The 14,988-nt window shown below is 42.0% G+C and overlaps 2 protein-coding genes across 2 annotated transcripts; one reads left to right on the top strand and one right to left on the bottom strand.

Moving 5' to 3' along the window:
• Positions 1-1,541: 1,541 nt before the first annotated feature.
• Positions 1,542-9,510, top strand: pcolcea (procollagen C-endopeptidase enhancer a). The gene is made up of 9 exons (XM_015961142.3): positions 1,542-1,718; positions 4,734-4,842; positions 4,939-5,197; positions 6,270-6,394; positions 6,818-6,954; positions 7,038-7,324; positions 7,404-7,481; positions 8,912-9,082; positions 9,200-9,510. Exons 1-9 carry the CDS (start codon positions 1,630-1,632, stop codon positions 9,328-9,330), a joined length of 1,386 nt encoding a protein of 461 aa, XP_015816628.1. The 5' UTR covers positions 1,542-1,629; the 3' UTR covers positions 9,331-9,510.
• Positions 9,511-10,759: 1,249 nt separating this feature from the next.
• On the bottom strand, positions 10,760-14,707 carry tmem88a (transmembrane protein 88 a). Its single transcript, XM_015961143.3, has 3 exons — positions 14,548-14,707; positions 13,016-13,338; positions 10,760-11,247 (listed from the first exon to the last, which is right to left on the bottom strand). Exons 2-3 carry the CDS (start codon positions 13,322-13,324, stop codon positions 10,960-10,962), a joined length of 597 nt encoding a protein of 198 aa, XP_015816629.1. The 5' UTR covers positions 13,325-13,338; positions 14,548-14,707; the 3' UTR covers positions 10,760-10,959.
• Positions 14,708-14,988: the final 281 nt, after the last annotated feature.

The raw sequence follows: 14,988 nt of genomic DNA, 5'->3' as shown, positions 1-14,988 counted from the left end.
CCTAGTGGATGAGGGGGCAAATCCTAGTGGATTAGGGGGCAAATCCTAGTGGATGAGGTGGTAAATCCTAGTGAATGAGGGGGCAAATCCTAGTGGATGAGGGGCCAAATCCTAGTGGATGAGGTGATAAATGATAGTGAATGAGGAGGTAAATCCTAGTGGAGGAGGGGGCAAATCCTAGTGGATGAGGGGGTAAATCCTAGTGGATGAGGTGGCAAATCCTAGTGGATGAGGGGGGAACTGCAATTTTTGTCCAAAACGGCCTCACTTTTGGCAATACTTAAATGTTGGTTGCGGTAATGCTAACTGCCAAACGCTAGCCCTGAGCTACTGTTAACACTAGGATGAGCTACTGCTAGCCAGAGCTAATGCTAGCATCCTTGTTTAACATCCATGTCCTGGCCATGGGTGCAGGGCTTTATTATGGGTTGTATTATTATGGGTTGTATTAGGCCATTTATCAGGGCTCCTGGGTCATTGTGAGCCCCAACAAAGTATCAGAAGTCATCCTGAGACTCAAAGAACAGTTTCCAGTTGTAAGAACCCATTGGTCTAGCACCACTTTCATCAATCATCATCTCTAAGCTGCATTTTCAAACTTTTTAGGTTATAGATTATGAAATTTGCTTGCTGATCTAACACATTGAAGTGACACACCCCATGCTGCACAGTCACCCCCCCCCCCCCCCCCCCCCCCCCCGGCTGAAAATTTCTGTAAGGAGTCAGTTTTATTTTTGCAAGTATAAAGCTTATAACGCTCTAAATTTTTAAGGTAGAATCTATTTTGTGCTTTTACAGCTTGTCCATCCTGCCTTTCCCAGTCTTTAATCCAGGTGTTTTCTGTCTGTAAAAGTGGTAGATTTTATTTTATCATCCCTTCAACAGGCCTCAGTAATGTAGGCCAGAGGGTTGGCTCATCACCAGGGCTCGGCAGAGACAGAATACCCCCCTCTTCAGTATTATTCTTGTCTTAGAGGACTGTGGGGGCTGATAGTCTGACTAATGTAGCAGAGCCAAAGGAGCTTCTGGAATTCAGAGAAATCTTGTAAAAGGGAAGAGATCCATTTTTATGTTTTAAAGCTCCCATGTGGGATCTTTGTGAATCCTTTGTGCATTTAGTTTCAAATGTAGCTGAACTTAATGATTTTAGGGGAAATAAACACAAGCTTTAATGTTAAGGAAAGGACTCGCCTCTGGTCTGCTGTGGAATGTGCCTCAGGCTCTGCCTCCACCTAAACCCATATAATGACCAGCCCAGACACAGGATGGAGTTAAATGGACATCTGATCAAATCCTTCCTTTCATGTGAAGTTAGAAGAAGCAGAAACATCTGGAGGCATTTTTTAATGTAAAAAAGACCTTTTCCTAGAGATTCCCTCCATTTACAGAAACCAGAAGGAAACATCTGGCTCTAATTAAAACTTTCTCCTCCCCCTCTGGTCACATCGTCCCCCCTCAAGACAGTTTTTTTCTGTATCTTCATCCATTCTTGAATCTCTGATTTCACCCCCACTCATTCACTCTCTCCTCCCACCCAAACCAGCCTCCTCCTCCCCTGGTCTCTCACCCCCCGAATCTTGTTACTGTCTGTTGCAACAAGCCTGCTTTGCTTTGTGTGCTCACTGAATCATGATGTCTCCGTGCTGCATCTGGGGGCTCCTCTTGTTCCTGTCCCTGACATCTGGATGGACCAAGGCGCAGCAGACCAACAACACTAGGTGAGAGATTAAGTATTCATAAAAAGCAGCTAGTGTGGTTCTTTGATTTCGTGGCCCTCCTTTTTAAAATCTTCCATTTCTCCTGGTTTAATCAGAGACATTTGTCCAGATTGTCTTTGAGTTACGTTTGGACGTTTGAGGGTCAGCTGCTACAGATGTCAATTGCTTTTGGGATCGAAAACAAAAACTTGGCTGTGGCTCTGAAAGTGCTTTCGATCAGCAGCCAAATGACTTTGCTGAGGTTCCACTGTCTTATTGTTCCATGCAGTTCAATTTTGATTATCAAAAATTTTAGTTTTCCATTTGGTTTTTCTAATCTGACTGTTTAATGACAAACAAAGGTATCTTATCGCCTCAAAAATCTTTTTCTAGAATGTAGAGCCTTTCCACACATCTCACAGTCTATTAAATGACTTCATCGATTCCCAAGTAACTTCTTGGATTATTTCCGTATGGCCAAATGTTTCCGAGCTGGTAACAGTCCAAACAAGGTAATTTTCCCTTTTGTCAAATGATCAGTCAGTCAGGGAGCAACAAATTAATCACATCATAATTAGATGCCTCACTGGTCAGTCAGGTGTTAAATGGGCTTGGCAGTTTTTTTAAGCTAAAATGATTTTTAATGATGTGATGGATGAAGGTTAAGATCACTGTGAAAGCTAGCTGACTCCCTAATAAAAAAGCTCTCTCCAAACTCCATTTTGCACCTCGTTTAAGGGACTTTTGGCCATTTTGTGTGTTTGTATGTAAAGGCTGTGAATAAATCTGTGGGTGGAGTATACTTCAAAGACCTCCACAATCCCACCAACACATCTTTCTGCGAGGAGGCCTGTGAGTGAGGAGTCTGAGGCATTTGGTCATGTTGAGAGAGGCTATTTGCAAAAAGAAGATGTCTTCAAAATCCTCAAATAAGCTGTTCAAGCTGTCAAAGTCCCCCCTCAAGGAAAGAAACAAGTGTTGGTAATACCGTTTGTTGTCCCAAAGAGGAGGGCTTCTTCCCATTCTGGATCTGTGTATACTAAACAAGTATTTGCGCAGGTACAGTTTTTCAAAAATGCTAATGCTCAAGCAGCTACCAAACACTGTCAGTCCCGGACATTGGCTTGTTGCGATCGATCTCACAGATGCATATTTTAATGTAGGGATTCATCCCGATTGCAGGATGTTCCTGTGCTTCGTTTGCGAGTATTTGGTCCTCCTACTTGGACTAGTTATAGCTCCCCGCACCTTTTCCAAATGTGTGGAAGCTGCATTAGTACCTCTAAGAGAGAGGGGCACCCACATTCTCACCTTCATGGTAGATTGGGCTCTGGTAGCGAGTTCTCGAGTGCATGTGGAGGCTCATATTTCTCAGGTTCTTTCTCATGTTTAAGCCCTGGGTTTTCTCCATAAATGACCAGAAGAGGTCCCCAGTTCCGAGCCAGAGGGTTTCCTTTCACGGACAAGATTTAGGCTCTCGGTTGGCCAGGGCGCACCTCTTGGATCACTGGATTGCCGCGTTCCACAACCACATGACACACTTCCAACCAGAAGCCAACCTAACACCTCACAGCTTTACAGCTTTTGGGCATGATGGCTTAGACTGTTCTTGAAGGGAGTTTGCAAGCTGAGGCCTGTTATACTTTCTGTCACTTCTTGGGACCTCATTTTGGTTCCAGAGGTCCTCTGTGGTCCTACATTTAATAATGTTTTAGGACACTCAAAGATGCTTTCACACACTCTCACATTCACACTTTGCCAGTGATGAGAAACTACTTTGTAGCCACAGCCGCCCTGGGGCGGTCTGACAGAGGCGAGGCTGCCATTTGGCTCAGTTGGCCCCTCTGACCACCACCAACACAGGCAAGTTGGGTGAAGTGTCTTGCCCAAGGACACAACCGCAAAATACCCCTGGCAGGAGCTGGAATCGAACCCATGTCCCTCCGATCATGGTTGACATGAAGTTCCTGTCTTATAAGACAGCCCTGGCATCGGCTAATCGAGTGGGGGATCGTCATGCTCCTTTGATTCACTCTTCCTCTGCAATTTTCAACCGATGGGTCTAGGGTTACTCTGCATCCAAATACTGCCTATATGGCCGAAGTCATCCTGCTGACCTACGGTTCTATGACAATAGAGCTTTTGCCTTTTCAACAGTCCTCCTTTTGCCTCTGAGGAGCAGAGCGGGTTAGCTGCACCTCGCACTTTTGTGAGGTTTTACCATCTGGATTTCATGGCCACTTTGGTGGCTCATGGAGGTATTTCTGCTGGGTCTGAGTTGCTATCCCCTTCGCAGCCTAGCTTGGTGGAGAGAGGCTATTGAAGTGAGAAATGTTGGTGACACCATGGGCTTACAGGTGGAGTGTGGGGCCACCACCCAGCGTGATGCTCATTTGCCTTTACTGGTGTGATTTAGATGTGTCTTCAGCCAGGACACACAAGGGCATGATGTCCCATTGTACCTTCATTGTCCCTCATTCCTCTCCTTCAGGGAGCATGCATAACCTAACCTTTGTGTATATTATTTCAAGCAATATGGCAAAAAGTGCTCCAGAAAGCCATCTCTTACTCCACATTTAAGCTTAGAATGAGCATTTCTTTAAATACAATAGAGTATAAATATGGAGAACTTTGGTCATACAGACTAGCTGTTAGCTTTTCAAGCTATTTAGTGGCTGTTTCTAACTGAATTTGATTTCAGCACTAATGGTCACCAAGTTCTGGTCTTCTAAGACCATTATTTTGAAGGTTTTCCTGCTCCAACACACCTCATCTAAATAAATCCGACTTCTGCAGAACTTTACCAGCAGATTGATTAATTTAACTACCTGATTCAGGTGAATTGAAGTAAGAAATCATGTAAAACATGCAGAATAGTAGCTCTTTAAGCACCAGAATTTGGTCGCCTTTGTTTTAAAGGTCAAAACACACAACCGTTTTCATTGGCTAATATATTACAAAGGTTATGTTGGCTTGGAAGTAATAAAGTCACAATGAAATAAAAGTCCTTCTTCCCATGATGTTCTCTCATGATAGGCCTGTGTTCTACTGTGGAGGAGACCTGGTAGCAGAATCAGGATTTGTTGGCAGTGAAGGATTCCCAAACTTCTACAAACCCAACAGCAAATGCATCTGGCGTATTACCGTGAGTCACTATCTCCGTTTTACCTCCAAACCACTGACTCGTTCACATCGGACTCCTCTGAGTTTCTATTTCCCACATGATGCATCTGCTTTCCAGGTCCCAGAGGGGAATGTGGTCACGCTCTCCTTCCGCATTTTTGACCTGGAGGCCGACTCACAGTGTCGATATGACTACCTGGAAGTTTACAACGGCCATTCCAACGGGGTACAAAAACTGGGGCGCTTCTGTGGAACTTTCCGGCCAGGAGCTCTTATTTCAAGCACAAACACAATGATGCTAGAGATGAGGAGTGATGGAGAAACACAAGGTCGAGGATTTGTGGCCTATTTTAGTGGAGCAAAGCCTTATGTCAATGGTATGTGGAAACATTTGTGTTGACAAGGTTGTTCATTTTCTTCTTTAAAGGTATAATTTGCATTTGACTTTTATTTTCTTGAGCCAGTATGTACTAAAACAACCTTTTACAGCAGGGGGATTCAATTCCAGGCCTGAAGGGTCGGTATCCAGCACAGTTTAGTGGTTTCTCTGCTCCAGCACACTTGATTCAGCAGCTTATCAGGTTCTGCAGAAGCCTCTTAATTACCTGCTGACTGAAATCAGGTGTGTTGAAACAGAGTTAAAAGTAAAATGCGTAGGATACCAGCAGGCCCGGAATAGAATACCCCTGGTTTACACGGTTAATAAAAGGCCACCCTTCCCCCATCGCCCCCTCCTGTAGCCAGAATGTTCCACTGGCAGTCTTGTTCTAGCACAGTTCCTGCAAGTTTTAGATAATGAACACAGCTGATGTTTTTTATTTAGTGATGAATCACTCCTGTTGAAACTAATGAAGGCTGAGGAGACATTTCAGCTGTTAGATTAGGCGTTAAAAAGACAAACGCACAATGAGGAGATCAAAGATCAAAATAAATCTTAACAAAACTGAAAGTCACCTGGAGCTCTCACTGAAAAATTGTGTTGTTCAGAGAGAAGGTAAGACTCACAGCAGAGCAGGAAACGTATGATGGCAGGAAGAGAAGCCAACGAGGTGAGATTAAACACATTAGGGAAGTAGGACACCATATGTTACAAGAGCTTCTGATTTCAGGCTTTTGTTCTGTAGTAAACAACCTCTGATCCGATCATCTGTGGTTGTGGTAAACCTGAGACATTAGATTTTTTTTGCTTGCAAGCTGGAACTGACCATGAGTCATGTAGAAGATAAATTGATTAGATTTTGAGCTAGTTTCAGACATCCACAATGTACTTTCACTTAACACCAAATCCCACATGACTCGCTTGAGGAAACTGAGAACGCTTGCAAATATTTCATGATTTTTAGAAACTCCCTCACAGGAGCCAAGTAACATCCCAGTCTTAACTTTAAATTCAGTCTTGTGCAGGGGCAATGTGTTTTGATCTGGCAAACATGTCATTTTCTGTTTCAGATGAACAGTTCTGTGGGGGAAAGATGACAAAATCCCAGGGAGAGATCAAGACACCCAACTGGCCTGATAATAAGTACCCTCCTGGGATCAGCTGCTCTTGGATAATCACGGTAGAACCTAACCAGGTGTGACATACTTTTTCCTTCTTTTCCTGGAACTTTTCCCTCACCTATGGTTTTGAGCTTTGGGTAGCTATGCGGATACAAGCAGGCAAAATGAATGCCTCCACAAGGTGTCTGGGCTCTCCCTTAGAGATAGGGTGAGAAGCGAGGTCATCCGGAAGGGGCTCGGTGTAGATCCGCTGCTCCTCCACATTGAGAGAAACCAGTTGAGGTGGCTCGAACATCTGGTTGGGATGCCTCCTGGAGCTGGTCCAAATGGCTGGGGAGAGGGGAATCAGGAAGTCTGCTTAGGCTCTTGCCCCCATGACCCCACCCTGGATGAGCAGATGAAAATTGATGGATGGATGAATGAATGGATGGATGGATGGATGGATGGCCTTTAACAAATCTGGTGAAGAAACATTTCTGTTTGTTTTTGTGTCCCAGGTCATCCAGGTGAAGTTTGAAAAGTTTATTCTTGAGGCTGACACCTACTGTCGCTTTGACTATGTGTTATTTTTCAATGGCGGAGAGAGGGACGATTCACGCCTCATTGGAAGATATTGTGGTGATCAGACCCCAGAGTAAGGCATCTCAAGACCCGAGGAGTAATTTGCAAAACTAATTTCTTGATTTCATGCTGATTTTTTTCCCGTCTCTCCTTCAGACCAATTATTACCAGTGGGAATATGCTTCTGGTCCACTTTGTGTCTGACTTCAGTGTACCGTCTGATGGATTCTTTGCCTACTACACCAGCATCCCACGTGGGTCTCAGTCAGCAACAGTTGAATCAGGAGCCAGAACGGTATCTGTCCCCTCAGTACCTGTAATCAAACCTGCAGAACCCGAACGCCCTGTTGTCCTACGCATCACCACCACTACCATTCCTACCACCTCCACCATCCCTACTACCACCAAAGCCCGTGTCTCAAGGCCAAATGGGAAGAGGCCTGGTGGGTGAAGGCATGTGCACATTTAGCAGAGGGTACCAGACAACTGAAACTATTCTTTTGGTGCTTTTTGTATTTATAGTTCTTCAAAATCCTCTCTGTGCCAAAGCCTGTAAAAGAACTGGAACCATCAAGACCGCTTTCTGTTCCAGTGAATTTGGTAGGCCATTAAAAGATTTCTTCTTGTTCAGCTTTTTATTTTCCATTGCTTTTATGATTTAATTTTTATTTGATTTAATTTTTTTTTTGTCAGCAGGCGTTCTGGCTTTTGAGCTATCTCTTAGAATCATAACCCCCTTACCCTAACCTCAACCAACTGAAGCTTGTAGTGTTTCCCAACAATAAATCCTAGCTAATTCATTACTTTTCACACAGGTTTAAATTGGTTTGGATAGGTTTTTTTTCCTTTAAAGTAACAGTGAGCAGTTTCCTGCTCCTCCGCCCTACTGGTTAAACATGTATTAACAACTGTAGTAAACAACCCTGCTGCAGCCTGCTAGCACTAACAATGAGCTAACACTAACACGAGCCAACTAATACTAAAATTAACCACAAAGTTTAAAGTTCCACACTGTTGGACAAAAATATTATTGCTTACAAGTTCAGTAGCAACAAAGTCATGCAGTTCACCATTATCAGATTTTTTAGCCTCCTTTAGCTCCCTCAAACTAGCGTAGGCTGCGTCAATGTTTACCCCACTTTTAGCTGTTTGCTTCGCCTCCAAAGACATTACTCTCTTACTTTTACTTCCAGGGTCCCCCAAGATGCCAACAAAAAAAGCAAACTTCTTTTTGTGTTTTTGATAATTGTCAAACTGAAAATGCTAAGTGCTAGCATTACAGCTAACAGCCATAAAATAAATGGCCTGTATTTGCAGTGCCTTCTTAGGGTTCTACAACCCCCCTAGGCGCTTCAAAACACAATTCACCCATTCACACGCACACGCACACGCACACACACACACACACACACACACACACACACACACACACACACACACACACACACACACACACAAATGATGAGCTACAGTGTAGTCACAGCTGCCCGGGGTACACTGACAGAGGCGAGGCTTGCGCCACCGATCCCTCTGACCATCACCAGCAGGCAAGGCCGGTTAAGTGTCTTGCCCAAGAAGACATCAGCAGCATTCTCTGGTCAGAGCCGGGATTAAACTCACAAACTTCTGATTACTGGATAACCCGCTCTATGTCTTGAGCTACTGCTGTCCCAAGCAGGTAAAGAGTGTCCTCTGGGACACTTACCTGCTCCACAAAATGATCTAGTGCAGTGTTTGGTCAGCATAAGGGTGCAGAGTGGTGTCAAATATGAAACTGATCAAGTTTCTAACTCAGCAATAATTTATGTTAAAGCTCTAGCTTAAAGCAAAATAAATAAATAAAATAAAATACACATTTATTGTTACTTAACAAATTAAACCACGATTTAAAAATAATGTCAAAATTTTCTTGCTGATCTGAAACAAAGTGTGACAAAAATGGAATAGAATTTTTAGAGTGCAAATACCTTCATCCCTGCACAATAAAACTGTTGGTGTAAAGTGGTTTCATTGACTACTTTGTTTTCTAGTGATAACTGGGAAGGTGATGTCTCTGACCCCTGGACCCCGAGGCACTCTTCACATTAAAGTCTCCCTCATCAAGGCCTACAAGGCAGGTCGTCTGACCATCACGCAGGTTGGAGAGACCATGGCTGTGAAGCTGGTGTCCCAGTGCAAGAAATGCCCCTTGCTCCGCAGAGGTATGATGTGTTTTGAACTCACAATCATGGATTTGTTTTTAATTATTATTTTTTTCATAAATACAATATGAGAAACATAAAGCTAGAAAATCTGAATGATCATTTCCTTTTTGATAGGTGCCAACCACATTATCATGGGTCAGGTGGATGAAGAAGGGCGTGGTACCTTGGCACCTGGTGCATTCACAGCACCTTACAAAACCCAGCAAGACAAATTACTGATGAATATCAACAACCAGCCTTGTTAACCTTACACATCTCCCCCAGACACAAACTCATGTCCACCTAATGTGAGCTTTACGGAAGCACAATAATACATCTTCAAATTTATTCAGTACTTCATAAGATTTCTATTATTTTATTAAAACTCATGCAAAACCTTCAAGTTGTACTGTATATAAATATATAAATAAAGGTTGTATATCTTACTAATGAGGTCTGAAAGTTTTTGTTTACTGGCTATTTCTAGAAGGTTGGTTCTGACTCCACCTTGTGGTTGGGAGGGGTGTTGCAAATCAGTTGAGGAAGCTTGTAAAGACGTTTCCAGAAAATACCAGACATTGTTCTCATTGTTGTGATTTATAGAAAATCTACACAAATTTACATGCAACAGAGTAATAATAATTGTTATTACTTTTATTTTCCCTTCATAGGATGAATTTAAATGATAATACAAACAGCAGCTGGATATTTAAACACTATTATATTCACATTAATACATGGTTTTCTGAACAAAGTTTGATCATTACAAAGGTGTTATAATTTAGGACTAAAATGTATTACCCAGTTACAGTTAAAATTGTTATAATTTTTTTTATTTGACAAATATTAAATTAAAAGTTTTACCTATTTCTATAAGATACAATATTTAGATATTGGAACACCCATGAATGACTTTTATTTTATTTTTTATTTACCAATAAATATATTTCTTGTGTCTTCCTTTCTCTGATTATTTCAAATTAAACTATTTTACTTCAGAATAAGAAAACTATTAGAAATCAGTGAAACTCCAATTGTAGATACACATTCTTTCTTGAAACACTGGGAAAAAAACTCTAAAATGATTCTAGATAATGTATGTAGATATTATATGTAGAATGTGGATCATGATTATAGATGAAGTAATAGAGCCATGGACAAAGAAAATCATGTCAACATGACCACCATGTTGTGTACGTGTCATAAGGGTTCATTTTTTATTTCTGATCTTTTTTATGCCTGCGAGTATACCTGAGGCAGGTAATCGAGTCCCAGTGAATTCTGGGACTGAACATCTGCCAGCTTATTATAATGCATATGACATAAGGTCTCAAAATAGATTAAACTGGGAGTCGTGTTTGAGGTGTGTTTTATATTATGTGGGAATATGTCATATCTAAAAGCATGATATTGTGTTTTATCATATCTGTAGTATTTCACCCCAATATTTCATCGTATATGTAAGTTTTATTAAGAAAAATCTAAGTGAGCTTCCAGGTTTTTAGCAGATTCAGGATGTCCAGTTTAAACAAAATGACTATTGAACCAGGCGGGGATTGAACATTTAGACTATGTGATCTTAAACAGATTTAATAAAAATACCTTTGTCCAATAAAAGGTCTCTGTAGGCCTTCATGCTCACTTTCAGTGTAAACACAAATATGTATGTAAATTGCTACTTTATTGTCAAAAATAGGTATAAAACACTTTTTATAAACAGAAACTGTAACAAATAAGCCACAGTGACACGATACAAACAACTGCAATTCAATAATTCAAAACAATCAATAAAGGTAAGAAAACGCATTGGACATTGACAAATATGTTTTCATTGAGCATTCTATAACTGGTTTGCTTGAAACAAAAAGCTGCACTACATATCAAACCATAGACTCCTACACCCAAACGCTTCCCTTCTCCTCATGCTCCTTCACCTTCGGCTGGCTGCAGCAGCTTGCTGAGCTGGGCACTCGCTGCTGAGAAGTAGGCAGGTTCTTGTAGACAGCACGGCTATAGGGAATAAAACAGAGGCCCAGCTGGAGGTGTCGCACCAAGCGACAGTAGGCAGCGAGTGCCAGGACCAGCAGAGGGGTCAGAAGCAGGAACCCCACCACCAGCAGAGCCACACAACCGGTGTCGTCTAGCACATCGGAGCAGTAAACAGATGTTCCATGGGGCTGCACCTGGAAATAGGGAGGATAAAGAAGGATAAATTAAGGACAAAAACTGTTTGTCCTTCTTTGTACCTTTCAGTCAGAACAGGGGTGTCCAAACTTTTCAAGATGATGGTAAAAATCATCAAGCTAATGGTCTTTGTAGACCACAAAAATGAGGTTTTTTTGTCCATCCATCCATCCATCCATCCATCCATCCATTTTTGGCCGCTTATCGGGGTCTGGTCTCAAGGGCAGTAGCCTAAACAGGGAAGCCCAGACCTCCCTCTCCACAGCCACTTGGGCCAGGTCCGCCGGGGGAAGGTGTTCCCTGGCCAGCCGAGAGTCCCTCCAGTGTGTCCTGGGTCTTCTTTAGGTCTTCTCCTGGTTAGACGTGCCCATAAAACCTCACCAGTGAGACGTCCAAAAGGCATCCTAATTCGAAGCCCGAGCCAACTCACCTGGCTCTTCTCAATGTGGAGGAGTAACGCATCTACTCTGAGCCCTTCCCGGATGACTGAGCTCCTCGCCCTATCTCTAAGGGAGAGCCCAGACACCATGCAGAGAAAACTCATACTGGCCGCTTGTATCCGCAATCTTATGCTTTCGGCCACTACACAAAGCTCGTGACCATAGGTGAGGGTAGGAACATTGATGCAGATCTTTTGTTTAAATGCAAACATGTTTTTAAATACGAATCCCCCTAAAAAAGTTATAAAATATTCACATTTTGTACAAACCTGAACATCAAAATGTTAGAAAGTGTTGATCAATCTTTCATCTACAGGTGAGAAAATATGTATAATTTTTTAAATGTAAGTAAGGGCCACACAATATCAGTCTGTAGGCTGCAAATGGCCCCCGGGCTGCACTTAGGACATGTCTGAATTAGAACAAGGAGACTTCATGAGTTTAGAGTATTTGACAGAAAACACAGAATTATTTTTGACAACATATGTGTGATTCATTGCATAAGGTAAAGCAGACCAGACTATAACTTCTATGGCCTCATCCACATTTCTTCATTATTATTATTTTTTGTTCTGGTGGGGTCACCGAGTTCAGAGGCTCCTCTCACACCAGAATGAGAAATCTCATAACAGCGACGCTCATCATTCTAAATAAATTAACATCGTAATTTTAACACATGCAATCCTACATTGGAATTATTATAAAAAGTTGTTCTCTCGCATTTCACTACAGTGGACAGTAATGCACATCCTCCATGGTGAAATGTAGGATTATCAATACTAAATAAGTAATACAAACACATTTATCATTTCAAGTCCATCGGTCAGCCCGTCTTCCTCATGAAACATATGATACGTTTAAAAAGTTAGTGCAGCCAACTGCGCAGCAAACTTATCATTTTACTGTGAGATCAATTAATTAACTTTCTGGTTTAACTTTAACTCAACTTTCTGACTCAAGAATCACTGAAACCAGTTTGAAAGCAAGAGCTGAAAGTGTTGAATACTCTTCAGTGTTGCTTTAAAAAAGCACAATGCCATCTATAAAAAGGGAAATCTGTAGGATTTTACCAGTTGCTGTCAGCATATTTTATCCTCCCACAATGCATTGCACTAAGAAACCAGGGCCGCTTAGTTACAGCTGCAACAAATCAAAATAAAGCTCCAGGAAAACCCATTAAGATTTGAGAAAGCAGGGTCAAATCTCTAGATACACATCTCTCTCTGCGTGAAGTGGAGTTGGCATTCCAAGACAAGAGGGTGATTGACAGGCTTCATGTTTTAAAGCAAAACAGGTTCAAGTGAACTGCTTTTAACAAAACCCTTACTGTGGAATGGCAGAGGAAGCCAAATATGATCATGGCTAGAGCAGGGGTGAGGATGACACCAAACACGATGCTTGCCAGCCCACCGTTGATCAAAGCGATGACCAAATTCTGTGCAGTGACCAGCACAGAGCAAGCCCAGCAGTCCAGAGAGCCTCTCAGCTCCAGTGGGGGCTCCACTGCCTCGCTGCCACCCATGGAGTAAGGAGGCGGCACCACGACCCCTGACCCTGCTCTGGAGGGGGAGCGTGCTTCTGAGTGGGCTTGTTCAGACAGCTTCTTCTCCAGCGTCCCACTCTGTGAAAGACTCATTGTCTCTTCTTATTCTGCAAAACATCAAACCATAATTTGGATTAATATTGCTGGATGGAAATATTGTGCCAGTCTTGTTGCACCTACACTCATTAAATGAATAAATGTTAGTAAGTGAGTAAGTAGGTAAATTTTATTTATATGTCACTAATCACAGACATAGAATCACAAAGTGCTTCACATAGATCAAAATAAAACAGTCATGAAATCATAACGATCTCAAAACAGAAATAGATTAACATCAGAAAATGTAAAGTCATAAAATTATAAAATTTCATAAACAGATGAAAGATTACAAATCTAAGTTAAAAGTAAGAAAATAAAAGGTTTAGGTAGAAGCAGCTGTAAATAAAGGGGTCTTTAGCTGTTTTTTAAAAGTGTCCAGACTGTCAATACTAAGTAAGGATGAAGGAAGATCATTCCAAAGTCAGGATGCAACAGTCTGGAAGGAGCGATCACCTCGACTTTTATATCTGGTCTTTGGAACTTCTAGAAGGTTCTGGTGTGTGGACCTGAGGGCTCGAGTTGGAGCATAAGGCTTTAACAGTTCAGTAATATAGAGAGGAGCTTGACCATGTAGAGCCCTGACAGTTATAGTCAGGATTCTAAAATGAACTCTAAAGTTAATGGATAACCAGTGTAGAGGCATTAGAATAGGAGTGATGGGTGCTCTTCTGTTTGCTCCAGAATGTTGACACATTCTTGAGTCTATTTTCAGTTTTTTCCTGCCTTGCCTTGTTTTTCCCTGTCGATCTGACAAAAACAACAAGATATGACAAAAGATTTGCCATTAAAGTAATTGCTTTTTGAATAATGTGATGGAAAGTGTGGAAAGGCAACACAGATAAATCCACTGCTCTTAGTAGAAAGGAAATGGGCTCCACCCCCCTACAAACTTCAAGATAACCATCACCAAGAATAATGAACCCAGCGACCTTTAAATAATTATTTCATCTCCCACAAATTGCTTACAGGCATGTTTCATCTTATAAATTTCACTAATCAACCAACCTGTGCCAGTTCCTACTATCTACCTTTGAAGTTCTGTGAGTTAAAAACATTTAAATTTTCTTCTTGCAAGTCGTCAAACCTCACGTTCCATTTTGTCACCAAACTTTTGCACTCAGTTCCTGAGCTCAACTAATGAGAGGTACAATAATAAAAACTGAGTCTCTCATTGAGGCTGAGCTTACCTCTTCATGCAGATTTGGTGTTGTACTCACCGAGGGGTAACCCCTGATTATCAGCACTCTTGCAGTTCAACGGTGTACAGTAGTCGCCAAAAAGTACAGCAGATATTTCCTCTTGATCAATGCTTTCACCGTCTGAACGTCCAGATCTCAAAGGCGCTATCCAGGGATGCTTTTAGTTCCTTTTTCCAGGTTTTACAATTCTAAACTTCTGCCTAAGTGTAAGAGAAGTGGGTTAGACAACTGCTCTGAAGACATGGATCGAGTTGTGCTTTCCCACCACCTTCAGCACTTCCTTCCCTGACATTCCGTTTCCTCACTGCGACTCCAGCTCGAGATAGGATTGAGCCTGTGAGCTCGTATCCTGTGTTGCCTCAAATACAAATGCAATGAAAGCAGCAGGCTGGACTGTGTCAAGTAAAGGCTGCTGTAGGGGGGTTCCTTTGATAACCCCTGGAACCAGGGGGAGGGAGC

Source organism: Nothobranchius furzeri, chromosome 10, assembly GCF_043380555.1.
Source record: "Nothobranchius furzeri strain GRZ-AD chromosome 10, NfurGRZ-RIMD1, whole genome shotgun sequence".
NCBI classification, from domain to species: Eukaryota; Metazoa; Chordata; class Actinopteri; order Cyprinodontiformes; family Nothobranchiidae; genus Nothobranchius; species Nothobranchius furzeri.
Note: the sequence above shows the minus strand (reverse complement) of the source record. Positions and strands in the feature narration are given on the sequence as shown.

Excerpts from the sequence above, each read along its gene's own strand:
- pcolcea (XM_015961142.3), top strand. The coding sequence starts at position 1,630 with ATGATGTCTCCGTGCTGCATCTGGGGGCTCCTCTTGTTCCTGTCCCTG. Across the intron at positions 7,482-8,911 it reads TTTCTGTTCCAGTGAATTTG|TGATAACTGGGAAGGTGATG; the intron begins GTAGGCCATTAA and ends TTTGTTTTCTAG. Across the intron at positions 9,083-9,199 it reads ATGCCCCTTGCTCCGCAGAG|GTGCCAACCACATTATCATG; the intron begins GTATGATGTGTT and ends CCTTTTTGATAG.
- tmem88a (XM_015961143.3), bottom strand. The coding sequence starts at position 13,324 with ATGAGTCTTTCACAGAGTGGGACGCTGGAGAAGAAGCTGTCTGAACAA. Across the intron at positions 11,248-13,015 it reads GCTTCCTCTGCCATTCCACA|GTGCAGCCCCATGGAACATC; the intron begins GTAAGGGTTTTG and ends CCCTATTTCCAG.